Source organism: Dromiciops gliroides, chromosome 3, assembly GCF_019393635.1.
Source record: "Dromiciops gliroides isolate mDroGli1 chromosome 3, mDroGli1.pri, whole genome shotgun sequence".
Classification (NCBI taxonomy): Eukaryota; Metazoa; Chordata; class Mammalia; order Microbiotheria; family Microbiotheriidae; genus Dromiciops; species Dromiciops gliroides.
Genome location: NC_057863.1, coordinates 568,719,342 through 568,746,858, shown reverse-complemented (window position 1 = coordinate 568,746,858; position 27,517 = coordinate 568,719,342). Strand labels below are relative to the sequence as shown.

At 36.6% G+C, this 27,517-nt stretch overlaps 2 protein-coding genes across 3 annotated transcripts in view; one reads left to right on the top strand and one right to left on the bottom strand.

Moving 5' to 3' along the window:
- Positions 1-27,517, bottom strand: part of RB1 (RB transcriptional corepressor 1) — a 181,828-nt gene that overhangs the window by 67,962 nt on the left and 86,349 nt on the right. The gene's annotated exons all lie outside the window — the stretch shown is intronic.
- On the top strand, positions 12,010-15,095 carry LPAR6 (lysophosphatidic acid receptor 6). Of its 2 annotated transcripts, none has more exons than XM_043990571.1 (2): positions 12,010-12,191; positions 12,317-15,095. In XM_043990571.1, the coding sequence occupies exon 2, from the start codon at positions 12,680-12,682 to the stop codon at positions 13,715-13,717; it is 1,038 nt and encodes a 345-aa protein (XP_043846506.1). In that variant the 5' UTR covers positions 12,010-12,191; positions 12,317-12,679; the 3' UTR covers positions 13,718-15,095. The 2 variants fall into 2 exon arrangements, with proteins under 2 accessions (XP_043846506.1, XP_043846505.1); XM_043990570.1 differs by having other exon boundaries at positions 12,010-12,229.

Genomic DNA, 27,517 nt, shown 5'->3' with positions numbered 1-27,517 from the left:
CCACTAACATACTATGGCACCAAGGACAGCTACTCTGCACTTGCAAGAAATATGAGGTTTCAAGTAAAAATTTTTTAATTCCTTGTCATAGTTCAATATTTGATCGTAATTGTAAAAAATAGCCTCCTCAGGGCAGCTAGATGGTGCAGCAGATAGAGCACCGGCCCTGGAGTCAGGAGGACCTGAGTTCAAATCCGACCTCAGATACTTAACACTTACTGGCTGTGTGACAAGTCACTTAACCCCAATTGCCTCACAAAAAAACCAAAACAAAACAAAAGGAAAAATAATCTCCTCTAAAATTGACATGGATTTTAAAGCCTTTATAGTGCACCTCTATAATTTTACAGATGATCTCATTTGGATTCAGCTAAATAACTTATCCAAAATCACAGAGTTAGTGTAGAACTAGGCAAAATGTTGAACTTTACCTGTAAGGTTTCAAACCCAATTATCAAGTTTGCACTTTCTAAGTATATGTTGTTATATCTGCAAAAAGTAAGAAACAAAAAGATAGGCACAACCAAATAATAAAGGAGAGCCATCTGAACTCTATTTTGTAAGCAGAAACTGGCAACCTAGAAGTATAGCTCTTGAAGTTCTCTAGTATAAGCACAGCTGCATTATCAAAGAAAAAAAATCACTAGTCTATGGCTGATATTTTTATACCTCTTTTAAGTGCTTATGACTGTAAATTACATTTATTCATGTCTTTTCTTATCTACTAGACTATAAAATCTGAAGATAAATTTATATCTAACTTTTTGGAAATTCAATTTATTGTGCATCCGTAGGTAAAACATGCCCTCAAAAAAAAAGGGAAAAAATTTGTCTGTGCCTTGAAGGTCTTAATAAATTATGTGGGAATTAAGATATGCAACATGGTTAGAAGACAAAACGAGACAAAATATGATTAAATAGATGTGGAGTAGATCACTATAGCCTGAAAAGATGGGAAAGGCTTTCCAGAGAAGCTCAAACTTCTACCAGGTTTCTGAATAGAATTTGCATAAGCAAAATAGCACAGACAATGAAACCCACTGAGAACACATCTGTTGCATAAAGCAAGGTTTAACTGTATAAAATACAATTTCATTAAATAGAGTCTTTCAGAAAATGATACTGTTTCACTACATTAGTCAAAATAGAATATACCTCTGTGAAAAACTGAAGTTTTCTTCTGTGGTAGTTGTCTACAAGTAGGCTACAGATCAAAGACTTAAACCTGAAAGAGGCCTCAGGTCATCTATTCCAACTCCTTCATTTTACAGAAAAAGAAGGGAGGTTAAGTAACTTGCCCTTGGTCAAATAGTTAGTAATAAGTAGAGCTAAGAGTCATACTTTTGTCCTCCGACCACAATTCTTGCCTACTCTTTCCACTGTACCATGCCACCTCCAAAATATGAGTTATCTAGCTACCAAGGACACTTTCTGCAATTTGTATATTTGTTTACTGCAACTTGCCATAAAAAGTATGGATAACCTGCTGGGCTCCCTCCTATTTATATTCACAAAATCAGGTTCTGTGGATATGAACTGGATATACTCATATTTCTGCCTTGCTGATCTCACCCTCCACAATCCCACTCCCCAGCTTTATCATCATCAATTCTCTGTAGACAATTCACAGCTCAATGTCCATCCCCAACCTCTGCCCTGAGATCTAGTCCTATAATCTCAATAACTTGTTGGACACTTAAGTATCCCATCAGCATTTCAAACTCAACCTCTCTGAAATTGAGATCATCCTCCTCCTTCAAAACCTACCTCTCCTCTCAACTTCCCCACTTCAGCACTATTACTCCAGTAACTCAAGTTCAAATCTCTCCTCTCATAGTCAATCATTTGTCAATTCCTGTCTATTTTACTTCCACTGTAACTTTCTGATTTATCCAATTGCCACCACCCTCCTTCTGGCCCTTATCAGCTTTCACCTGAATTGTTATAAAAGCTTCCTAACCTCTTTCTTTCCCTCTCCAATCTATCCTTTGAAATACTGCCAAAGTCAGTATTCCAATGCATAGTCACTCTTCTGCTTAAAGTCTCTAATGGCTTCCTCCTACCAATGAAATAAAACAAGAAGTCCTTAGGCTGCTACTTAAGACCTTTCACAATCTAGCTCCTATATTTACCTTTCCAGTCTTATTTCAAAATACACCCTTTGTGAACTTCATACTCCAAATAAATTGTATTGTATGATGTTCTTAGAGCTTATTCTGCATTCTCCCGCCTCTGTGCTATTGTAAATGTCATTTTCCATGCCTGAAACAGACTATTACCAACCCATACCAGACATATCATCTTTGCCTATTGATATCCTCCTCCTTCAAGTACCAGCTGAGGTGTCACCTCTTCCAGGATATCTTTTGTAACCTTCCCAGATAGAAATTAAACTCAGAATTACAAAATATTGTGGCTGGACAGGGTCTTAGACACGATCTAGTTCCATCCCCTTAATCTAAAGATGAGGAAACAGAGACCTAAAGGAGTGAAATGCCTTGCCCAGTGTCAAGTGCCTAATATCTGGTGGAACTAGAATTCAGATGTTCTGACTTTTAAGACTAGTGACTACTTCATTCTCTGTGCTACTTCCAAAAGAAACAGCAGATATCCTATATAATAACACATTTTACACATTAAAACTCTCTCCTTCTTAAACACAGCTACTAAGTCAAAAGGCATGTATTTAATAAATATTTAACTGATTAGTATACTCTGTACTAGGTTTGAACTAAAAGCTGATAAAAAAAAAATACAATGATAAGGGGCAGCTAGATGGTGCAGTGGATAGAGCACCGGCTCTGAAGTCAGGAGGACCTGAATTCAAATCCGACCTCAGACACTTAACATTTACTAGCTGTGTGACCCTGGGCAAGTAACTTAACCCCAATTGCCTCACTAAAAACAAACAAAAAAAACTGATAATATACACAAAAAAGCAGTAGTAGAATTTATAATACACACATAGAAGAGTTACCAAGAAATTTATTTTCAGAAAGGTAAAGTAACCCTGTGCAGTTATACCATAACTCTACTGCCTAAAAATCTTTTTCATTGCCATAGATCCCAGAAAGGGAATGTAGTTCACCCTGACCACTAGAAATGCCAGAATTGTTCAGTTTCAAAACTGATTAAGTTAGATTATTAGCTTTTGACCATCCCCCCACAAAAAAAAATTATGCAAATCTTTATAAAAGAGTTTGTTCATGTAAATATATGGTTTGCTTGGTGATTACAAACTTTTAACGAAACTTTTAAAAATGTGTCAAATATCTGCAAAGCACTGGAAGATTCTTTAAAAATCAGATCAGTTAAACAATTGCAGAAAACTGAAAATGTTTAGAGAAATAAAATATAAATAGAAAAAGAAATTTGAAAAACAAAGTGATGAAGAATTTAATTTTCAGCTTGATTCAAAAGATGAAAATGAAGATGAAGATGGTTATATGAAAAATTAAATCTTAAAGTATGAAAAGTTAGTACTTTTGAAAGTAGGGAGAAGGAGGATTCTTACCAAAAGGATGATGAAATCCCTTCAAAGATATTGGAAAAAAAATCAGGAAAGTAAGGAAACTTTCTAGATCCAATTCTGTTACTAACTCGCACTGTCACTTAAAATTTCTGGATCTCAATTTGCTAAACTATAAAACAAGGAGGTTAATTTTGAAATCTACTGTAACTTCCAGTTCTGACAATAAATTATTCTATGATTCTGTGTTGTACTGTGCTATAGTAATAAAATCCATGGTTATTTAGGTTAAGTAAGGCAGTTACTAGATGGGCCCAAGCTGCACTCCTATAGTTTTGGTTTCCTTTTCCAGTTCAATTTCCTACCTCATCAGTTATTACTTTTTGCTATTTCTGCCTCAATAAATCATGTCCCTGACATTCTAATGCTTATAATCTGTTAAGACCTAGGAAAAGCTATAGATTGATAAATAACCCTATTTTACACAAAATTCTAAATCAAAAGCCTCTAGATAAAAACATTTCTTTGTGATACCAAAACAGTAAAATCCTATAACTTAAAAGGGCTCAAAGTTTATCTGTTCCAATTTATACCTAAAGCATAAATATCCTATAATATCCAGATTTGTCTCAAAAACCTCTAGTAACAGAGTGTGCTTTCTAATTCATCTTTTGTAAACCTCTCATGTGGGGAAATTTACCCCTTCAATTGAGCCAACTATAGCTTTTCTTGATTCTAGTTTTGTTGTTGAGGAAAGTAAAAGAAATCTAATCACTCTTCTAAATTATTGTCCTTCCAATATTTGAAGACAGCTGATAGGTCTCCACTAAGTCTTCTCTTCTTTTCCCATATTACCCTCCTATCTCTTCCCCTAAGAGGAAGCTATTGGTAAATACATTTTGACACAGAGTATGGAACTAGAAGTAATTTTATTAAAAGAAGCAGGGTTAATTTAAGCATGATGAATCAACAGAAATTACAAGAAAGGAAATTAATTTTAGGGAAATATAAAATGATATATTCACGCAGACTACAGTTTATTGATATGAAAATATATAAGATAGTTTGAATATAGAGATCTGGAGATAATATTCAAGTTGCAAGCTATGGTTCAATAATAGGATATAAGGTTGGATAGCAAACACATTATAGGCAGCTTTAAATGCCAGGATTAGGAATATGGATTTGATTTAAATTGCATGAATAAAGTACAAATGGTATTTGTGGTACTAAATCTTTTACCTACATTAAAACCCCCATCCACATCTTTTTGTTTTTGCCTAATTTGCCTAACCTTTCTTTACAATCTCTCCCACCTACTTTACTTTACTATAGTTAGCACTAATCCTCCAAGCCATACTTCCTCAACTCTCAGCTCCAATGAAAGTAAATACAGTATAATTTATGTCTCCTTTGAACCCTGGTAAATGACTCATGCTCTGTGAAGTCTAGTAAAGAGCTGTAGTAATAAAGGGAGTCCAATATCCTTCAGATGATACTAAGAAATAGTCTATGCTTAGCAAATGGAATAGGCCAAGAAAGTTTAAGAAGCAATGAGTCTTTTTTTCTTCTCATGATAAAAAATATATATAAATGAAATAAAGTGACAATCTACACCAATTAGAAAAGTTCATTTCTTGGACTCTAAAGGTTTTGTTGTTGCTATTTCTTTTCTTTTCTTTTTTTCCCCCCAGGGCAATGAGGGTTAAGTGACTTGCCCAGGGTCACATAGCTAAGTGTCATGTGTCTGAGGTCAGATTTGAACTCAGGTTCTCCTGAATCCAGGGCCCGTTTTCTATCCACTGTGCTACCTAGCTGCCCCATTGCTATTTCTTTTAAACTGAGATGAACTGTACCCTAACAAGATTCAAAGAAATAATGTTTGAAGGAGAATAGGTCTGCAGTCCTTTTCCTTTTTCTAATATGGTAAATCTATTATCAATTATAAATAGAAACAATCTATGAGGATTACATCATAGGATAAGGAGGCTTTATTTTATTTTAACTAAGTCTATATACCAACCTAATAGTTATTTTAGTATAATGAGGGCTATTGATGGAATATGACCAGAAATGCCCTTCCCATTTATGATCGATCAATCCCATGGATGCCTTTGGGACCTATTTCTAGCTATGTCTGATTCAAGGTTAAAGAGCTTACCCTTTGAGATAACTGCTGTTCAGTTGTGTCCAACTCTTCTTGACCCATTTGGGGCTCTATTTATTGGCAAAGATACTGGAGTGGTCTGCCATTTCCTTCTCCAGCTCATTTTACAAATGAGGAAATGAAACACGGTTAAATTACAGTGTCTGAAGCCAGATTTGAATTCAGGAAGATGAGTCTTTCAGACTCCAGACCCAGTACTCTATCCATTGTGCAACCTAGCTGCCTCTTTTGAGATGACTTACTTATTGACTAAAAGAAGTGATAACTTTCTGGATATTTAAAATGAATCAATTCCGTCCTCAATTTTCTTCCTTTCTAGTGTGAATCATGTCAGAATAGTTGTGAGCTACTTCCCAAAGAGAAGATTGGAGGCTGGACAGGGTGGGGTGGGGATAACCCCAGTCTCCATGAGATTGTGAGCACATGGCATCTAAAGCATACATCCTGACCTGGCAAGCTTGCACATGGACTCTTGACTGTCTTTCTGCTTTGTATTTTTTCCCTCTAATATTGGGTGAATGAATATCTATCCCAAGATCAACTTGTAGGTGACTATATGAGTTTGAGAATTCCTGAGCTCCCACATCCAATAAGGAGTTGCTTGGCAGTATGGGAAACTTCTGTATTGCAGAGGCTGGCCTCAAACAGGACAGGTTCAAGTCCCAATGTTTTATCTGCAGACATGTACTAGGAGTTGTTTGGACAGTGCAGAGTAAGGTAAAATACCTAATTAGCAATCCTATAAACTACTTTATATTCTGATGAAGTTTTAACTATCAGTCTATCAGAAAATTGTAACAACTATTTAAAACTAAGTTAGTGAATCTTGTTTTAAGTTTATTTTTGTCCAACATGTACTTGTGCATGTTCTCCATTTAACATTTTTTTTCATGTGTAGGAAATAAATACCTCTAGCATACCTGATTCATGTTACATGTCCTAGTTCTTAGGGAAGCTCTAAATATGAACTATAACCTAAGATACAAGTATATTTTTATGCAAGGCTCCAGGATGAGGGGGTTAATGACCTGAACAATATGAAAAAAGTGAGCTTAGTTCCACTCTGAATAGAATCTACGCTCCCCACCCCACTTCCCACCCCACCCAGGACTAAAACCAGTCAGATTGTATGCCTAGGTACAAAGCAGAGGGGCCCCTTAATAAAACACAAGAGAGGAGACAGTATTCTAAGCCTTTGTATGAACATAGTTCCTCAAAGTTAGATTTATATCTATGTCTTTCTATCTAGCTCTATCTGTTACAAAAGAACCATGATAACATCAGTGGGGGTACTACTTTCATCAATGTAGATTACAATCTCTCTAAATGATGATTTTAATAAATTGCTGTGCTCCCCCCCCCAAAAAAATAATGTGGTGGTCAACCTTCTGGTGACCAATTTTGCTAACACAGGTATGCTGATCCTTGGTTGTTTGTCATTAGGCCCATACCTTTCCACCTTGATAGGAATTTTCAGGACTGGTATTAAATGTCTATTGCTATATTTGAATAAGGTATTCAAATGGGATATTACTGAAGAATTGTAGTGTATAGTACTGAATAGTTAATTTTGTGAAACTGCTTTAAAAGTAGATTTTTATGGGAGGCATTGCGGATTTATGAATAGATAGCTGGCTAAGAAAGACAGTTCAAATATTGTCATTGATGAAATTCTATAAATATGGACAAGTCAGTGCCTCAGGCAACACCCTAAGGTTATAAACTACAAAAAGTGGATGCTGATATGTGTTAGTAGAGGGAGCTCCTGGGGGCAAGGGGGTTCCCTATGCCAAAGAGATCATAGGTGTGTGTGCTGGGGGGGGGGAGGGGAGGAGATAAAAATTTCAAAGTAATCATATACTCCAAATACTATGGAATTTATTAAACATCAAGACTATTATACAGACAAAGCATAGACAGAACATACTGACATAATATCAAATGTTTAGTGTCAGAAGAAACTTAGGGGGTCACCAAGTTAAACCATCTAAGTTTTACAGTTGCAAAAACAGACTCCGTCCAAGGTCACCTAGGTAACTTAGGTCTTCTTACTCTAAAGTCAGTTGCTTTTCCACAGCACCACATCCTCTCAATGGATGTTACTCATTTCTGAAAAACACCAAGTATTTTCACTGGCTGCCCCCAATGCCTGGAATGTTCTTCCTCTTCATCCCTGCTTCCTGACTTCCTTCAAGTCTCATCTAAAGTCCCACTTTCTGCAAGAAGCTTTTCCTAGTCTTTATTAGTGGCTTCCCTGTGAGATTACCCTCCAATTTATTTTGTATATATCTTCTTTGAACATAGCTGTTTACATGTGGTCTACCACATTAGACGGTGAGTTCCTTGAGAGCAGGGCTTATTTTTATTTTCTGCCTTTCTTTGTATTCCCAGCACATAGCATAGTGCCTGAGACATAGCAGGCACTTAAAAGCTGTCTTAATGCTTAAGAAATGCTTAAGAATCTGTAAAATGATTTAAAATGACATAAACATAGACGAACAGTAATTGAATCTCCATTGAATAAGTCAGATTTTCAGGGTGGTATAAGATTTTTTAAAATTGGCACATTATATAGCTGCTCTTTTAGTGGTGGCAAAGAACTGGAAATTAAGGGCATGCCCATCAATTGGGGAATGGCTAAACAACTTGTAGTATATGAATGTAATGGAATATTATTGTGCTGTAAGAAACAATAAGCAGGCAGATTTCAGAAAAACCTGGAAAGACTTACATGCATTGATGCTGAGTGAAATGAGCAGACTCAGGAGAACATTGTACACAGTATCAACAACATTGTGTGATGATCAACTGTGATAGACAATTCTTCTCAGCAATACAATGATCCAAGATAATTCCAAAGGACTCACGATGGAAGGTGCTCTCCACATCCAGAGGAAAGAGCTGTGAAATCTGGTTTCATATTGAACTATGCTGTTCTACTTTTTTTTTTTTAATCTTTTAGCCTTTATCAGACTGCTTTCTGTCTTGGAGAGGGGGGAGGGAGAAGGACTTGGAACTAGATCTTGTAGAGATAAATGTTAAAAACTATCTCTACATGTAACTGGAAAATAATAAAATACTTTTATGATTTTAAAAAATAAAATTGGCACATTATGATATTTAATGGGGATCATTATACAGTTATACACATAGGTTCAAAAATCAACTGCATAAATACAAGATGAGAAAGATCCATAGCCAGATAGAATTTCATAAGTTTGAGATGACTTCTAGTTTTATATCAGTCACCAATGTAACTTGGCTCCCAAAAGAGATAATACAGACCAATAATAAGAGAAATTGAAATCATCGCTGTTATATCTTTCAAGAAATCTTTAAAAGGTATGGCATAGGAGCAGCTAGGTGGCGCAGTGGATAGAACACCGGCCCTGGAGTCAGGAGTACCTGAGTTCAAATCCGGTCTCAGACACTTAACACTTACTAGCTGTGTGACCCTGGGCAAGTCACTTAACCCCAATTGCCTCACTAAAAAAAAAAAAAAAAAGATATGGCATATGATTTCAACATATATAAGGCAGATAACTTGAATCTGCAATGGTTTCTATTGCCTCTGAAGATTTCCCTTACTAACTGCATCACAACTTATTTCCAACATCTTTCCAAATTTAATTCACATCACTATCCTTAAAAAAATTTGTTCCAGGGCAGCTAGGTAGTGCAGTGGATAGAGCACCAGCCCTGGATTGGGAGGACCTGAGTTCAAATGCGGCCTCAGACACAACACTTACTAGCTGTGTGACCCTGGGCAAGTCACTTAACTCTCATTGCCCTGCCCCCCTCCCCAAATTTCATGTTCCAGTCAAAACGGTCTGCTTGACTCTTTCAGAACTTAGCATTCCATTGCGTCTCCTTGACTTTGTACCAGGCCACAATCTGGAATGCATTTTCTCCTGACTTCTGCCTCTTAGAATCCTTAGCTTTCTTCAAGACTCATCCCAGGTATCATTTCTATGGGAAATCTTCCTGATAGCAATAGTTTACAGTGTTCTCCAACTTTTCAAATTATTTTATATTTTTGTCTATACTCATGTTGTATCTCTCCAGTAGAATAAAAGCTCCTTGAAGGCAATTTTTTTTCATTTTTCTTTTTATATTGCTTGTGATTCCTTGCACTGATATTTAGACCATCATTTTATTGTCTACGTGTATAATCAAACTCATAAAGCAACTTCAAAGTGCTAGCTGCTAATATTTTCAATTAGCCTTTCAAGATGCCACTGGGAAAGATACAAACTCCTCTGTTTGAAATTTAAAGTCATTCACAAACTGTATTCAATCTATATTTCCAGGTTTGTACCACACACCTTGCTCTCCCTTCATGGACTCTACATTCCAGACAAACTGTCCTACCTATAGTTCCTCACAGAGTTCATCTCACATCTCCATGCACAGCTCATTCAGATGCCAATTCTGGAACGAGCTCCCTCCTCACTCTGGCCTTGCATTTCTAGCTTTCTTCAAGGCTAGGCTCAAGTACTACCTCCTAAAGAAGACAAGTCCTAATCCTCTCCACCTCCCCCAATTACTTTTGTATTTACTTATCTATGTTCACAGTTAACCCTCATTCCTATCCCCACTGTGAACTCCCTGAGTATTGTTTCCTTTTTGTCTTAGTAACCCCAGTATCTAGCACTCTATAGGCACAAGGTAAATGATTGCTGAATGGATATTTTAATGAACAAAGGTCAAAAGATGATGTTTTAAGAGAAACATCGGGGGCAGCTAGGTGGCACAGTGGATAAAGCACGGGCCCTGGATTTAGGAGTGCCTGAGCTCAAATCCGGCCTCAGACACTTAACACTTACTAGCTGTGTGACCCTGGGCAAGTCACTTAACCCCAATTGCCTCACACACACACAAAAAAGAGAGAGAGAGAGAGAAACATCAACCACAAGGCAAAAAAAGGGGGCTATTAATATTTCAAAAATCCCCCCCCAAAAAAAAACCTAAAACCAAAGGGGCAGCTAGGTGGCGCAGTGGATAAAGCACCGGCCCTGGATTTAGGAGTGCCTGAGTTCAAATCCAGCCTCAGACACCTGACACTTACTAGCTGTGTGACCCTGGGCAAGTCACTCAACCCTCTTTGCCCCACAACACCCCCCCCACAAAAAAACAAAAATAAATAAATGGTGCTACAGAAAATAATTTTGTTTTAATTGATCAATTTGTATAAAAAAATTAGACCTTTATCTTCCTGGATTCCCTTGGAAATCCACCAAAAATTCAAGCCCTTCTTTTGCAAAACTCTGCCAAGTTGCAACTGAAAAATGTCAATTCCAAATAGGAAGAAAAAAAATGTGTATGAGGAGAAATTTGAAAATTATTAATATCTAAGAAAATTACATCTCAAGATAAAGCATTCTCTACCAAATCTATTTTCTGGATCTGTTCTCCAGTCTTTGTATGAAGTTACTTCAGCTTACAAATATATCTTGACATTATTCACAAATTATTTCAAAATTACAAGAAAATCTACATTTTCAAATAGGAGTGCATAAGAAAGGAAACATAACTTACAAGCTGAAAAACAGGGAGTAGGAAGGAAATTATGGGCTGATGATTTAATAATCACATTCCATTACCAACAGGCATTCTGTTCTATTTTGATGAAAGTATATTAACAAACCTACATAACATTGTAAAACTAAATATTAACCTTATTTCAAGTGTGATAAGATGCTATATTACACTATTCTTTCCCAGCATTAAACTTTTTGATAGAGTATATAGAATTACTTCTATCTCAACAATAGCTATAATCACTTAATTTTATCTACATTAAGAGAAAAACAAATCAAAGGTCTTACAAGTAATTTCTAATTCAAATTTTATTTATGCCTGAAACTTAAATTTTTGCTTTTTTTTATGCTTGCAGTCATTGAGCAAAATAAAAATCTTATGTCTTTCTATGAACTGGTAAAACATAGGGAAGAAAAATGAAGTGGTTTACTGATAATTTGAAAACATGAAAATACATAGTTAATGAAAACTGCTACAGGATTTAAACTTCTCAAATTTATGCTGAGATTGTGAGAGAGTAGTTTTTCGCTAAATTTCAGCAATTATTTCGGAATTTAAAATATTACTCAAAAGGAAAAAAAAAACAATAAAACCAGATGCAAAGGATATATTGCCAGCACCCTAAAAGGCATTTCCGGGAGTAAAAATGTAAAAGAACTGCCTTCTAAAGGGAGCCAGGGGACATTTGCAAGCCTCCAAGGTATATTCCTAGCAGACACGTTATCAGATTGAAGAAACTGCAAGCACTGGAGGCTGAAACCTTTCTTTGTCCAAACCCAGCCTCTTCTTCCTGTGATGTCATACTACAAACCTAGCAAGCCTTCCTTTTCTGTTCTGAGAAAGCAAACCCTGCACACACAATGCTGCAGGCGCCTGAAGTAAAGTTCTCTATTCATCTGGAGCAAGCAACTTTTGGGAATTGTTCTGAGCTCGCTTTGCTTTTCACTTTCTGAGATCAGCACGCCAGAAGGGTAGTGAAAGAAAACGTATTTAAAAAGAGAAGCTAGACACCAAGTGAGAATATTTAAAGCACTTCACGTTCTAAACCTTCTGTAAGTAGCTTTTAAAGTTTAACTTTTCTTTTGCTAAATCAGCTTTGAAATTTTGTTTCATTGAATTGTTTCATTCATGAAATACAGGATTTCAAACAGAGGCAAGCCACGGCGGGTTACTTTAAATCCATGCTCCTAAAGAATGACTTCGCTTGCTGTCTAAAAAAAGGATTCTTTCAACCAACCAGTCCTGGATCCCCGGTTTTTGTTGTGACTCCTGGAAGAAAAGAATGCTTTCTCCTTGAGGAACCAGACTGCAACTTTACAGCCAAATTTCATGTTTCTTTTGGGGAATTCCATGACAAAGGAAATACTTATGAAGCCATCCAAAGACCCCAAACATTTGCAAATAAATTAGAGGTTATAAAGTGATCACCATCTCAATAGGAAAAAGAGGAAAAGGCTTCTACGGTCAGGATTTCTACTTTGTAAATCTAAAGCACCTTTATAATGGTAAGCAATAACAGTGCCAACTGTTCCTATGATGACTCCTTTAAGTATACTTTGTATGGGTGCATGTACAGCATGGTGTTTGTGCTGGGGTTAATCTCGAACTGTGTGGCCATGTACATTTTCTTATGCACACTCAAAATGCGAAATGAAACGACAACGTATATGATTAATTTGGCGCTGTCGGATTTGCTTTTCGTATTTACCTTACCCTTCCGGATTTTTTACTTTGCAACCCGAAACTGGCCTTTTGGAGATGTACTTTGCAAGATCTCAGTCATGCTGTTTTATACGAATATGTACGGAAGCATTCTGTTCTTAACTTGTATCAGTGTAGATCGGTTTTTGGCTATTCTCTACCCATTTCGATCCAAGACTCTCAGAACCAAGAAAAATGCAAAAATTGTTTGTTTTTCTGTGTGGCTGACTGTGATAGGTGGCAGTGCACCAGCAGTCTTTTTTCAGTCTACCCACTCCCAGGGCAAAAACTCGACTGAAGAAGCGTGCTTTGAAAATTTTCCGGAAGCCACGTGGAAAACCTATCTCTCAAGGATTGTAATTTTCATTGAAACAGTGGGGTTTTTCATTCCATTAATCTTAAATGTGACCTGTTCCAGTATGGTGTTAAAGACTTTAAATAAGCCAGTTACTCTAAGTAGAAGCAAACTAAACAAAACTAAAGTCCTAAAGATGATTTTTGTTCATTTGGTCATATTTTGTTTTTGTTTTGTACCATATAATATCAACTTGATATTATATTCTCTTATGAGAACACAAACGTTTGTTAACTGCTCAGTGGCTGCGGCAGTCAGGACTATGTATCCAATCACTCTCTGTATTGCAGTTTCAAACTGTTGTTTTGACCCTATAATTTACTACTTTACATCGGACACTATTCAAAATTCAATAAAAATGAAGAACTGGTCTTCCAGGAAGAGTGAGTCCCGATTCTCTGAAATTCAAGGAACAGAGAATTTTATCCAGCACAATCTGCAGAATTTGAAAAGTAAAATATTTGATAATGAATCTACAATATAAAATACATGAACTACTGGGACTTAACTGACCTGCACTGCCACAACTGTGAAAAGTGTTTTTTGTATAAACTTCCAATTCATAGAGACATTTAAAATATGAACAGTGCTTTAAATATCTAGAGTTCTTAGCATTCAAAAAGCTACAGAAAAATATGTATTATGTATTAAAAGTATATTCTGCTCTTAATAGATTCTATATTTGGTGATCTATTTTTCTAAGCTATCCATCTTGGTTTCAGTACCTCCCCTTACATTTAAAACATTCTTAAGGAAGCTGTTAATGTTAGCTCACACAACATGTATCAAAGTCCAAAAGGGTTTTAAGATTTAACAAATTATAAGTGAAGACCACCTGATTAGCCCAGTGTCATATAAACTGCCACCATAATACTAGAACTAAGGACATAAAGACATAAGGGAATGAGGTATGAAAAATAATGGCAAAACCCCCCAGTATTAATAATGATATTAGATTCAGTTTGGAATTAGAACTGATAATATTATTCCTTTAGGTATCACTTTAGGTTTTTTCCTTCACAAATAAAGTCAAAAGAGCTAATTCTTTTGTGAAAGCTTTAAAGGTTCTTATATTTTTAAGCAAGAAAACTTAACAAAATTTATTCTATAGTAGCATGAATATAAGCTCACTTAGTTTAAGAATTAATCCTTATTTAGGATTGCAGAAACTAAAAATTGTAATTAAGTAGTATGTTTTTGTCTTCATTTCACGTACAAAAAAGTGCTATGTGGTTTTAAAATATTCCTAGCCAAATTACAGATTTTGTAATTTGATAAGTACAAGCTTTAAACTTTCTTATGGGAAAAAAAATACACTACAAATTGGGGTTGGGGAGAAGCACACAAAGTATTTCTTTGCAAAGTAAAATCTTTGTAAAATGCTTTTGTTAGTATCATAAATTGTATTTATATAAGAAAAAAGTAATGACTCATGGAAGATTGTTTATGATCCTCTTACAAAGAATATTTCAAGATATTCAGAGACTTTTTAGGATCTGAAATCTTATGGATTTGGAGGTTACTTAGCTTTAGGGCCACGGTAAATTAAAATGAGGCTAATGAAGGACACTATGAATTCAGCTTTTCAAAAAATAAAGACAACAAAACAAACCACCACTAAAGAGACAAGTAGATTTTCATTTCACTGAATAAAAGAAACAAAATATAGGATATGGTCTTAATGTGAAAACAAACCCAATCACTGTAGCAAAAGCTTTTAAAAAAACTTTGTTACTTCCCAGTTTTGTTCTTTGCGTGCTGAAACAAAACTTCAAGCAAATAGCCTACTTTTAGATAACTGACAAAATGTGAGCTTCCTGTTACAGAATGACATGCAATAAAATACCCTAATATTTTATGAGGTTTAGCTTTCAAAGTATTTTATTTTTACTGTATATTGGAAGTGAATTCACCACATAGTAAATGCTTTTAAATTTATGTTTGATCTTGCTGCTTATTAGTCTGGCTTCCCTAAGTGTTTTTGATAACAAAAACAAACATTTGCCAGAGAGAACAGGCTAGTGAGAGGGAAAGAAACAACACTATATTTTCCTATATTCATGTGGCTATACTATATTGGGTAACATGTTAATCATTTCCTTAGTGCACAAATTCTAATTCCTACTTCATAAAGAGCAATTTATAATAAGGAATTGAAGAAAACTTCAATTGGATAAACAACAATTAAAACAAATCAAGGTATTTTTCCCAAACACTTTACAACATGGAAAGAGCCCTAGATTTGGAGTCAGAGGATCTAAATTCAAATATGTTCTGCTACTATCTGCATGTTATTGCATAAAATATTTAACTTTTCAAGGGCTCAGGTTTCTCCCCTGTAAAATAAGAGAATTGGATTAGATGACTAATTTATATTCCAAAGATTCTTTTCAGCTAGAACCCTATGATCCAATGTTTATGAAAAATTATGGCCATTTTTTTGGTTTTGTTTTTTGAAAGTAAATCTGGGGGGTGGCTAGGTGGCGCAGTGAATAAAGCACCAGCCCTGGATTCTGGAGTGCCAGTTCAAATCCTGCCTCAGACACTTGACACTTACTAGCTGTGTGACACCCTGGGCAAGTCACTTAACCCCCACTGCCCCGCAAAAAAAAAAAAAAAAAAAAAGGAAAGGAAATCTGGTCTTTTAACCATAAGGTGTTTCTGCACTTATAACATGTTTCTATCCCAAATTGGAATGACCTACATTGGCGAACAGTTGATTCCCCCCTTCATTTGAGGTCTTCAAGCAAAGGCTAGATACTATTTGACGGATGTATAGTAGTGAGGATTCTTTTTCAAGTATGAGTTGAACTAGATGACCCATGAGGTCAACTCTAAAACCAACTCTTAGAATACTGTGACTGTGATTGCTGAATGCCAAGTTTCAGGAAAACAAAATCGGAAAACACAAATATACCCTTGAAACATGTTCTTTTGCCTTAAAAAGCTACTTATAAACACCTGTAGAAACTATACTATTCTACATCTATTGTAAAAGAACTTTCTCCTTTTAATTAACCAAAATATTTTGTCTTGAAGATTTAGAAGTGCTTTGTCTTCTTCCTCTTCCCTGCCCGCCCAACAAAATTAAATTCAAACAGCTGATTATATGGCTTGTACATCGTAAGCTTACCTGAGAAAATTTTATTTAACTTTGGTCTCTAAGGAGGTAATTGGGTCAAAAGTCTTATACAAGTATTTACCAAGTAATAGATGAGATAGGTTTCAAGTCTGGAGCCTTTAAACACTGGGCAAATTTAATTTTCATAATATATTAGACATCAAAATGACATCATAAAAAAACCAAATAATTGTTTTACTGTTGGCAATTTTATACTCTGAAAGAAAATGATATGAAAAAATTTCTGAAAGAAAATCATGTGCCCTGAGTAATAATCCTTTTTAACCCATGGAGCCACATTAATGTCAGAACACTGGGAAAACCACATCCTGCATACATCAGAGATGAGATTTGAACCCACATCTTCCTACCTCCAAGGCTATGCCATAATTAGCTTAAATTGAAATTTTGAATGTATTATCCAAAAGCAACAATATTATAAAAAGTAGCTGAAAAATTGTATTTAGAATAGCCCTTAAAGGGGCAATGGGAGGAAATTTCACTGTAATTCATAAAGCAATATAAAGTATTGTTATTAATGCTATAGGTAGCTAAATTAGGCTTTTGGAAAACTGTTTCTAATGTGAGAAAATGTGTTCTGTGTAATAATTGATAGAGGCCTGGCCTCTTTTGATCAAGAAGACATAGAGATTCAAGTCTCACTTCTGCACAAACTGGCCAGGTAATCCTGAGTGGGTTACAAGCTCTAAATGCCCCAAGCAACTCTATCAAACACAGCATGTTTTTGACAGAAATTATTCCACCATCATATCACAGCTCTGGTAAAATATCAAGTGCTTAATAGATTGTATGAAAGTCCAAGGCAACTGAATAGAGGCAGGAGACAGTATATATGGGTAGAAGCCAAGATCACTGGGATGCCCAGGGAACAGATATAGCTAAGGCAGGTTCATCTGTATTCCTTTAGGATACTTCTTCCAATGTTGGGTTTCTGGGCTTTGGAAGTAATGTTCCAAAAGGGGCCAAGGAGAGGCAGAGAAATAACTACAATGCTATTCATAATGTATTTACTTAAGCTGTCTGGAACCTAGGATAACCCCCCACCAAGGGTCAATGGGAAAGAAGAAGAGAGGGAGTCAGAAAGCTTTATTTTTTGCCCCCATGAGCAACTGTCCACAGGCCTTCACTACCAACCTGGAGGCAGGAAAGGATCCCTGTTACAGGCACAGACACAGATTTGTCCCTCATTTGCTCAGTGATTTAATTTTTCTCCTGGTTTTATTATATCCAGAGAAAGAGATATGGAGGAAGGCCTAGGAGTAGATACAGAGGAATCTGGCACTTCATTTTGGAATCCTGGTATACCCCCTTGCTGGATTATAAACTATCAGGACTTGAAAGGGGAAGGTGTTAATTTGAGTCAGTGCACTGGGGTAAATTACTGTTCCAGACCAAATGAGCATCATGAACATGTGATAATTGGCAGCTTTGTCACCCATTATACCCAGTTCAGGGTCACAGATTCAGGAAAGAATGGTCTGGGCCCAAGGAGGTGTTCTATGGCATGGGAGGTCCTAGGCAGTATACAGAGAGAGGAAGGTAGGTTCAGAAGCAAGTAGCAGCAGAGTGGCTTTTATGGGGAGATGGAACCAAAATAGCTAAAGATGGTGATATAAGAGGAAGAAGTACAACAAGCTCCTCCAAACAGATCTAGAAAATGCAGCAGACAGAATCCTTATGGGGAAATCTAAGTAAAAGTCATGAGTCGTTTTTCATGCCAAGTTGGCATAAGGGGATAGATGCCTATGGTCACTGCAGAAAGGGTTTGCCCACTAGTATTGATGTGGAGATTTCTAGCATCAGGGAAGAGGCTGTGCACTCAGGCAAAAGGAGATTCCAGGTCCATACCTGGGCACTTCCAGCCCCTCACTGGGGCACCAACAGGGGAACGGGTACTACCTTGGCAGATTTGTTGCCAACTACCCAGTTCTGAGTAACATACAGGGAGGACTGTCTTGGTTAGAGGTTGGGGGGTGGGGGTGCAGCAGAGTCTTCAGAGGAATAACCAGGCAAATATCCAGACCAGAGAATGTGCAGTTCTGTCACAATGAACCAGAAGAATTTTCTAGATGGCCGATTAGGGCTGCGCCCAGAAGCAGTCTACTCTTGATCAGACCCAAACCCAAGTCAGGAACTTGTAGAGCTCAGACAGGGAGAAAATGAATCAGATTCTGCTCTGGATTAGACTACTCTGGAAGCACAGAAAGCTTGCAGGTCCCTAAGCTGGTCTGTCCCTGACATAAAGTAACAACAGGACCAGTCCAGAACTTCCCTATGGAAGTGCCCTGACTCTAGTCCTTAAGACCACATAAGATAGCTCTAATCCTAGAGCTAGGTGGCGCAGTTAGGTGGCACAGTGGATAGAGAGCAATGGCCCTGAAGTTGGGACAACCTGAGTTCAAATCTCACCTCAGACACTTACTAGCTGTGTGACCCTGGGCAAGTCACTTAACCCCAGTTGCCTTAAACATCTAGGGCCATCTCTAGTCACCCTGATCTATATCTTGCCACTGAAACCAGATGGCTCTGGAGGAGAGAGTGAGGATGGTGACTTTGCATAGTCCTCCCTCACTTAAGTCCAATTCGCTGCAAGTCAAGACATCACCTCCTAATGTCATGGTCCTCTTTGAGAATGAAGGAAAAACAATAGATCAAAGCAATCAATATTTTGTTGGCACTTTGATATTATTGATACCTTCTCTCTAGTGGTACAGGTCCCATCCCATCTTCTCATCCTATCCATATTACACCATAAATCTTCCTCAATGAGTCCCATCCAAATTGCTGGAGACTGTCCTCTAGTTTTCTTGATGTTATATAGTAGATAAGTTATCTACCTATTAGTCCTCTCACTCACTGCATGGTCAGTCCTCTCTTTTTGTTCTCCATCTAGATATTATGGACTTAAAGCTGCAAGAAACCTTTAAAGCTATCTCATTCAACCTTCTCTCTGATATTTTTTATGCTCCTTCCTGTGCTAAGTTCTTCATTCATGATATCCTGCAGTTAACTGATTTAGGGCCACTACGTGTGGCTCCAATGATCTTTTGGTGGCTCATAATTTTGATTCTTTGGAGATTATGTTATAATTTGTACCCATATAATCAGAAGACTACTAGTGTTTAAAAAAGTGTGTGTGTGTGTGAGAGAGAGACAGACAGACGAACAGACGGACGGACAGACAGACAGACACAGAGACAAACACCTGGGGGTCAGTTAAAGAACTATACAATTACTAAAATGCAATTCAGCATGCTCTCCTCCTTTTATTCAATTCTGAACCCTAGTGACACATCTGCTCTTCCTGTCCAAGGCATATGTCTCAATAGGCTTTCCTTTCAGCTGCTTATCATAGCCTGGATAAGAAACTATTCATTTACATGGTTTTTCTCGTATGACTAGTTGGGCCAAAATCTTTTGAGTGATTATGAATTAGGAGGCTCTCCAATGTTTCAGATCAAAAGGGTGATCATTCACAAACAGAAGCATCTGACCACATATAGCAAATACTCTTTCATCTGGATTCTATAGGACTGAACATCCTTCAGAACAGTAGCAAATATCTTTTGGCCAGCATTTATCTTCCTGCATATGCTTCATTTGATATTACAGATTGCAAGGTAGCTAAACAATTTCTGTTGTTGCACCTTTCAAGGAATCCTATGCGATTCTGAAATATGCACAGAAGATATTTTGTTGAAGAGAAACTGTTAAGGTGGCATTTTGTACTACCAAATCATATGCTTTTCTATAGTGAACAAAAGTAAGCAAGGTGACTCAGTCACTTGTATAATTATAAAGCCATGATCTGCTACAGAATATTATTTGCAAAAGCCAACTGTTTCACTTGTTTATATTTTCAAAGACATCTTTGATCCATGTACATAGATTATTCTTATAAGGATTTTATAAAGGCAATAAAATTGGTACTTGGGTGCATAGTTATCTCCATCATCTTGTTTTAGTAATCATAATATACATGTGCTCTCTCCTTTCTTAAAAACTTGAGGGAGGCTGATTCATCAGGCTTAAAATTGTTTTGCCTCCATCATGTGCTTTTTTTCTGGTCAAGCTACCTGTCCAGTCTGTGTAATTTAAGATTCTAAATGTGGATTCTAATGTGTTCCCCCAGTTTGGGGGAAACTGACTAAAAATCACTGATAAAACGAGTTTAGGTTTTTAAGGGTTTATTGGAAAATAGAAAGAAAAAGATTGAGAACAGAATTCTAACAGTCTGGCATTCCTATCTTTCCTCAAATCTCCTGTGAAGTCCTCTGCCGCCACCACCATCAAGTCCCGAAGCCAAAAAGGGCCCGCGCTCTCTGCGCAGGCTCCCTTTCCTCCTTCCTGTCTCCTCCCAGACCATAGGAGGCTCCTCCAGTTGATTGGCTGGTAGACTTGATAGACAGCACCCATGAGCAAGCGTCATTTCCTGACGCCAAGGAAAAGCCACAATGCCTCTGAGGCATTTTCCTCATGGTGGAGCTCTCCACAGCAAGTCTCCAGTAGGTGGCGTCATTCCAATCATTACAAGTCTTTATTGTCTTTAATGTAAATTTTACTTCTAGAAGGTAATAATTTTCAACTTCATTTTATTGATTATTATCACTTTTAAATTTCTTAAAGACTTATAAAAAGGTGAATATTCTAAATCATTCTATTAGAACTAATTTTAAAGGGGCGGCTAGGTGGCACAGTAGATAGATAGGGCACCAGCCCTGGAGTCAGGAGTACCCGAGTTCAAATCTGGCCTCAGACACTTAACACTTACTAGCTGTGTGACCCTGGGCAAGTCACTTAACCCCAATTGCCTCAGTTAAAAAAAAAAAAAAGAACTAATTTTAAAAACAATTTCTTAATGTTTTTGTTGTTGTTGTTGAAAGAATGTTATTTTCATACTCAATTAAAATTTAGCCTTAGGGAAAAATTTTGCCTAGGGCCAAAAGTCTATTCACAAAAGGCCTCATAACAAATCCTACACAGGATACTTGGAAAAAAGAAGCATTTTTAACTTATTAACAGTTGAAATATAATTGTTAGAATTGTATAAAAAATCATATCACATTGGCTCACATGAAATACAATAGTTAATAACCGAAGTAACTGTTAACCAAACTACTAGATAAAAAAAACAACTCATATTTTAATTGTGTGGCTTTATAAGACGTCTATGGATGAACAGAGTCTTAACCTGAAAAGGAAAAAAATATATACAGATATACTTACATAAATAATAATGCATTTGTGTTACTTCTTACCTGCAGGGGGGGAAAAAAGACTGATCCCTCATAAATAATTGTTTAATACTCTAATATTACATCTTTCTCACATCCTCCTTGCTAAACACATTTACCTATGCTTGCCCCTAATTATTTCATTCTGAACTGAACCTTACAAAATTTTATTCTAGGACAGAAACTGGTTTAGTATGTGGGTTCCATCACATTAGGCTCTGATTCTGAACTGTGTGGTATTCAAATATGTTAAACATTTCTATTAGGAAGACAATTTACAAAAGGTAATGAGATAACAAAGTTTATCACTTTCCAAGTAAATCTAATGGACAGACCACAGCATAAGAAGAAACCACTGATTAAACAAAAGGTAATGGACAAGTCTTCATTTCTCTGCTTTTCCAGCTTTTTATTTAAATAAACTGAGAAAATCATAGTAAATATCTCTTTTCCTCAAGGTAATCCACAAAAAGGATTTTAAATGACAGAAAACAGAGAAAAGTACAGGTCCAGAGAACAAAAATTAGCTAGAAAATTAAACCTACATATAAAGAACTATGATTATTTAATAATAAAGATTAGAAACACCTTAGATAACTTGTCTTGAAGTTTGAGAGGGTTAGGATGATTCCCTCCTCAGAGGAAATGAATTTAAAATAAGGTAGTAAGACACATTTAGGTTAGATTTAGAAGAATTTCCTATCAAAGTGCAAATCCTAGAAAGACAATTCACCATTAGGGATTTTGATTAATCCGTTTTTAAATGGAGTCAGAAATCACAGAAGGGTAGCAGGATTAATAGAGCCTAACCCCTTTTAAAAGGGCCAAGAAAAACACAGATACAGCTGTTTCCTATTTTATAATTCCTTATTTTGTACTAAAATCAGCACTGACAGGAAAGGCCCAAAATTGCCCTTTGGTATTTGGCCAGGTATGAGAAATGTTCAAAATGGTAAAAATGAATTAGTATATGAATAAAGCTACACATTCAACTTGAACACAGCTGTAGTTCTAGTAAGAAACAGAACTAGAGAAGTTGAGTTTCAAAGAAGATTCAACTTTGTTCATGCCTCTAAAAATGTTTTTAAAAGGCAGATATACACAATACCTGCTGCATTTTATAAAAGGATAAATTGACCTAAACAATTATGCCCCCCAAAGGTATTAAAATGCTTTGTCAAGTTTGTTAATATTCTCTTGTTCTCCTAGATCAACTAAGAAACCACACTAATTGCTACAGTTGGATATTTCTCAGCTTAATTTGCAACTGACATCTTCTTTCTTGTCTGCACTTGAATGACAAATTAATACTCCTTTCTTCCTTGTTTTGTTGAGACTTGTTGAGTACTGCAATATAAAATCCTCTAAATTAAAAGTGAGCACCAATATTTCAAAATTAGCAACAGTTAACAAAGGCTACCTTTTTTCCCCCCATTATATTTTCCCATCTTTTAGGTAGTAAAAAAAGAAACAAAAAAATTCAAGTTCTACCAAAATGAATTGGCATAGGAAATTAAAGTAAAAAGAGATTAGGTTGGGGGCAGCTAGGTGGCACAGTGGATAAAACACTGGCCCTGGATTCAGGAGGACCTGAGTTCAAATCCAACCTCAGACACTTGACACTTACTAGCTGTGTGACCCTGGGCAAGTCACTTAACCTTTATTGTCCTGCCCCCCCCCCCCGAATTATGTTAAATAATTGGGGAAAATACTGACATGTAAAATGAGGTCTAGAATTTCTGTCTTCAAGATTACAAAGTAGTGAAAGAAACAGAGACAAGCATATGAAAATAAAGAGATTGATCAGAACAATGCACATACCCACTAGAATACTTTCATAAAACATGCATATACCAGTCTGAAGAATAATAAATAGAATCATTTATCTAAATGTCTTGTGAATGAAAATGGCTTGTGGTTTAGGTTTTGTATTTGAACCATCCTAAAAGGTATCCCTTAGAATGTCTGATCTACTGAACACCTTAACTCCCTTTCTGCCAATTTATGACTAAAAGGGCAGTTGCAAAGAACAGGGTGGAGTTGTCTGTGGTAAGAGAATGGCAGTGGATGTCTACTGTGAGTAGGGGTATGTAATATGAATGAGCAGATGACTGGTTAGCTCCACCCAATGTAGTATATTCTGACAACTTTGCAAAGGCGTGTCACAAAATATTATGGAGGGTTGCAATTTGGGGGAAGAAGATGAATGCTGGAGGAGACATTAAAAATAGTTTGAGGTTCAAACATCAGACATAGTTTGAGTCAAGGACTTGACATGGAAAAGGGAGAGGTGTATATGTTTTATCTGGCATGATTAGGCAATAGAAGATATTCTGGTTACCCAATTATTTTGGTTGAGATAAAATATATCCACCAGTTTTCACAAGAATCAGTGCACAATTTAATGAATCAACATAATCATGAAGGACCCATGAGAAGCAACATAGCATAATGGATAAATAGAGGCTGCCTCAAAGCCAAGAAGCCTTAGGATCAAATTCTGTGTCTGATGTCCGTTAGCTGTGTGACCCCAGTCAAGTCACATAACCTACTGGTGCTTTAAACTGGTTACATCAAAGCAGCTTAGATCATACACTCTGATCAGTGAAAAAGTTCTGAGCTATATTTATAAATTTTATGCATGTACTACTATACTAATAATTACATACATTATAAAATTTATAAAAATAGAAATTTTAAAAGAATGAAAGATGAAATGATATTTGGTCCTAAAGGCAATGAATGGGGAGCTGCATGAGTTCATTGAGTAGGTTAACGACATCTGTACTTTATGAAAATCTATTGATTTTTGTAACATTGTTTTCCCTGGTTCTCCTCCTATCTCCCTAGTCTCTTTTACTGGATCTTTGTTCATGTTATGCCCACTAACCTATGTCCTCTGTCCACTACCCTCTTCTCTTCTCCCTCTATACCTGGGTTCTAAGTGTGTGTGTATGTATATATATATATATATATATATATATATATATATATATATATATATATATATATATATATATATATATACACACACATATACACATATACATATACATATACATATATACATATACATATATACATATATATATATTTCCATATGATTAATTTCATTTGTAACCTCATGTATTTTATTTAATGCTTTTAAAAACATTATTTTAAGAAGGGGTTCAAAACACAAAAAAGTTTAAATTCGGCCTCAGACACTTAACACTTACTAGCTGTGTGACCCTGGGCAAGTCACTTAACCCCAATTGCCTCACTTAAAAAACAACAACAACAACAACAACAACAAAAAGAACTCTTGCTTTATGTGAATATCATCTCTATGCAAATGATTTCCAGACCCTAGTTTCTCTGCTGAGCTACCATTACACATCATCAACTATTTCTCAGACATTTCAAAGAGGATGTTCCATGGGCATCTCAAAACTTGATATGTCTAAAACAGAATTCATTCTAACCTGACTCCTACCCATAGCACTGCCTATTCCTTTCACACCCTGTCCTCCTTTTCCTCTTCCAAATTTCCCTGTTACTGTCCAGGGCACCATCCTCCCAGTCATTCAGCCTAATGACTGCCTGCCTGCCTGATTGGCTATCACATTGAGGGTGAGATTTTGAACTGTCTTCCCTACCCTTTGAACATCTAATTATACACCTTTTGGGATAGGCCACACCCCCCTCAAAATAACATTGACCTCAGTGTCATCTTCATTTGTGGGGAATAAACATTTATTACCTCCTACTATGTTGCCAGGCACTATGTCAAGTGTTTGACAATTATGTCATGTGATCTTCACAATAACCCTAATAGGTCAGTATTATTATTATTCCCATTCTATAATTGAGGAAATTGAGGCAGACAGAAATAAAGTGACTTGTTCAGGCTCACACAGCTAAGTATTTGGGGCCACATTTGAACTCAGGTCTTCCTGACTCCAGGCCTAGGATTCTATCCACTGCATCACCAGTTGCCTAAACTATTCACTGTCCCTTACCTTACATATCCAGTCCATTGATAAATAATGTCATTTTTGCCTTCACATCATTTCTCATATATACTCCTTTCTTTCCACTCATACAACTACCACCCTAATTCAGGTCTTCATCATCTCTCACCAGAACTATTTCAATAGCCACTTACTGTTCTCTTACAACTCAAACTTACCTTCCACTCAGTTGTCAAAATGATGTTTCTAAAGTATAGGTCTGAATATGTCACTGCCTGGCTCAATAAATTCCAGTTCTGACTCTTTACCTCCATCTTTTAGTTTCCTGGCTCTCTTTGAATATCGGCTCAAATGCCATGCTCTACAGGAGTCCTTTCCTGGGCCTCTAGCTGCACTATAATGCATTCCCTTCTCAGATTTCCTTCTATAGACTTTGTATACATTTTGTGTGTACTGAGTTATTTAGGTGTTGTCTCCCCCATTAGAGTGTGAGCTCTTTGCAGGCAGGGACTGTTTTTGTCTTTCTTTGAATCCTCAGCACTAATTAACACAGTACTTGCAAGTAGTAAGGGCTTAATAAATGATTGCTGACTTCTTACCTAACTCTGGAGACTAATATACAGCCCTAGTTTTGGAGACTAATAACTGCTGGAGTTTCCTCATCTGGGAATTTCCCAAATTCCCAGAATGAAATCACAGGTATACTCCCTAATCTATTCCTCTAAGTCTAGTGCTATACTATATGTGGCTAGGGAATAGAGAAATAATACAGGGCAAGTTCCTAGACTTTGAGGAGCTTAAAAATCTACTTGGGAGATAAGATTAACAAAAGTGAAAAATAAAGAATAATATAATTTAAGTATTAAATAATACAATTAAGTGTTCAATTAACACGACAATTATACTAAATATAATTTAAATGGGATGACTCAGAAGTCATTTCAGGAGCTGCACTTCTCCATCATGAATATTAAAAATGAAGACCTGGGTACACATAAGTGGTGATTAACAGAGTATTCTAATTTACAGAATTTCAGTTAACAGAAGCTTTCATTAAAGGTTTATTTGTCACTGGGTAAATAAATTAAGTTCTCCAAACTTCAGTTTCCACACCTACAAGATAAGGACAATTTAATTCAGGACAAACATCCCCCTTTTGACACAGAGATAAAAACACAAAGACACACCCTTGCCCTCAAGGTATTTACTTTCTCCAAGGGGTATACCAGGTAGACTATAACTGTGGCAAAGTGGATGGAGCACTGGCCCTGAAGTTGGGAGGACCTGAGTTCAAATCTCACCTCAGACATTTACTAGCTGTGTGACCCTAGACAAGTCACAACCCCAATTGTCTTAAAACATCTGGGGCCATATCCAGTCATTGTGATTTATATCTTGCTACTGGACTCAGATGGCTCTGGAGGAGAGAGTGAGGATGATGACCTTGCACAGCCCTCCCTCACTTAAGTCCAATTCACTGCAAGTCATGATATCACCTTGATGTCATGGTCCTCTTCTAGAATGAAGGACAAGCAACAACAATTTGAGGCAGAGGAAAACACTAATAATGAACAATCATGAAAGTCTGCAAGTAAGAAGTAGCAACCAATCTGGGACTTAAAAGAAATATGGAAATTCACCTTTGAAGCCCTAACATCTTGCATGCTCTCTAGCACACAGTAAATGCTCAAGAAATGCTTGTAGATGGGGGCAGCTAGGTGGCACAGTGGATAAAGCACTGGCCCTGGATTCAGGAAGATATGAGTTCAAATCCAACCTCAGGCACTTGACACTAGCCGAGTTACTCTAGGAAAGTCACTTAACCCTCACTGCCCCGCAAAAGCTTGTAGAATTGAACTGAAAAGGAAAGCATTACAGGTATGAGGGATAGCTTGTATGAAAGTAGCGAGATAGGTCGGGGAAGAACAAATTCAGGGAACTTGTAAGTCAATGAG

Coding starts and splice junctions, on each gene's coding strand:
- LPAR6 (XM_043990571.1), top strand. CDS start 12,680: ATGGTAAGCAATAACAGTGCCAACTGTTCCTATGATGACTCCTTTAAG.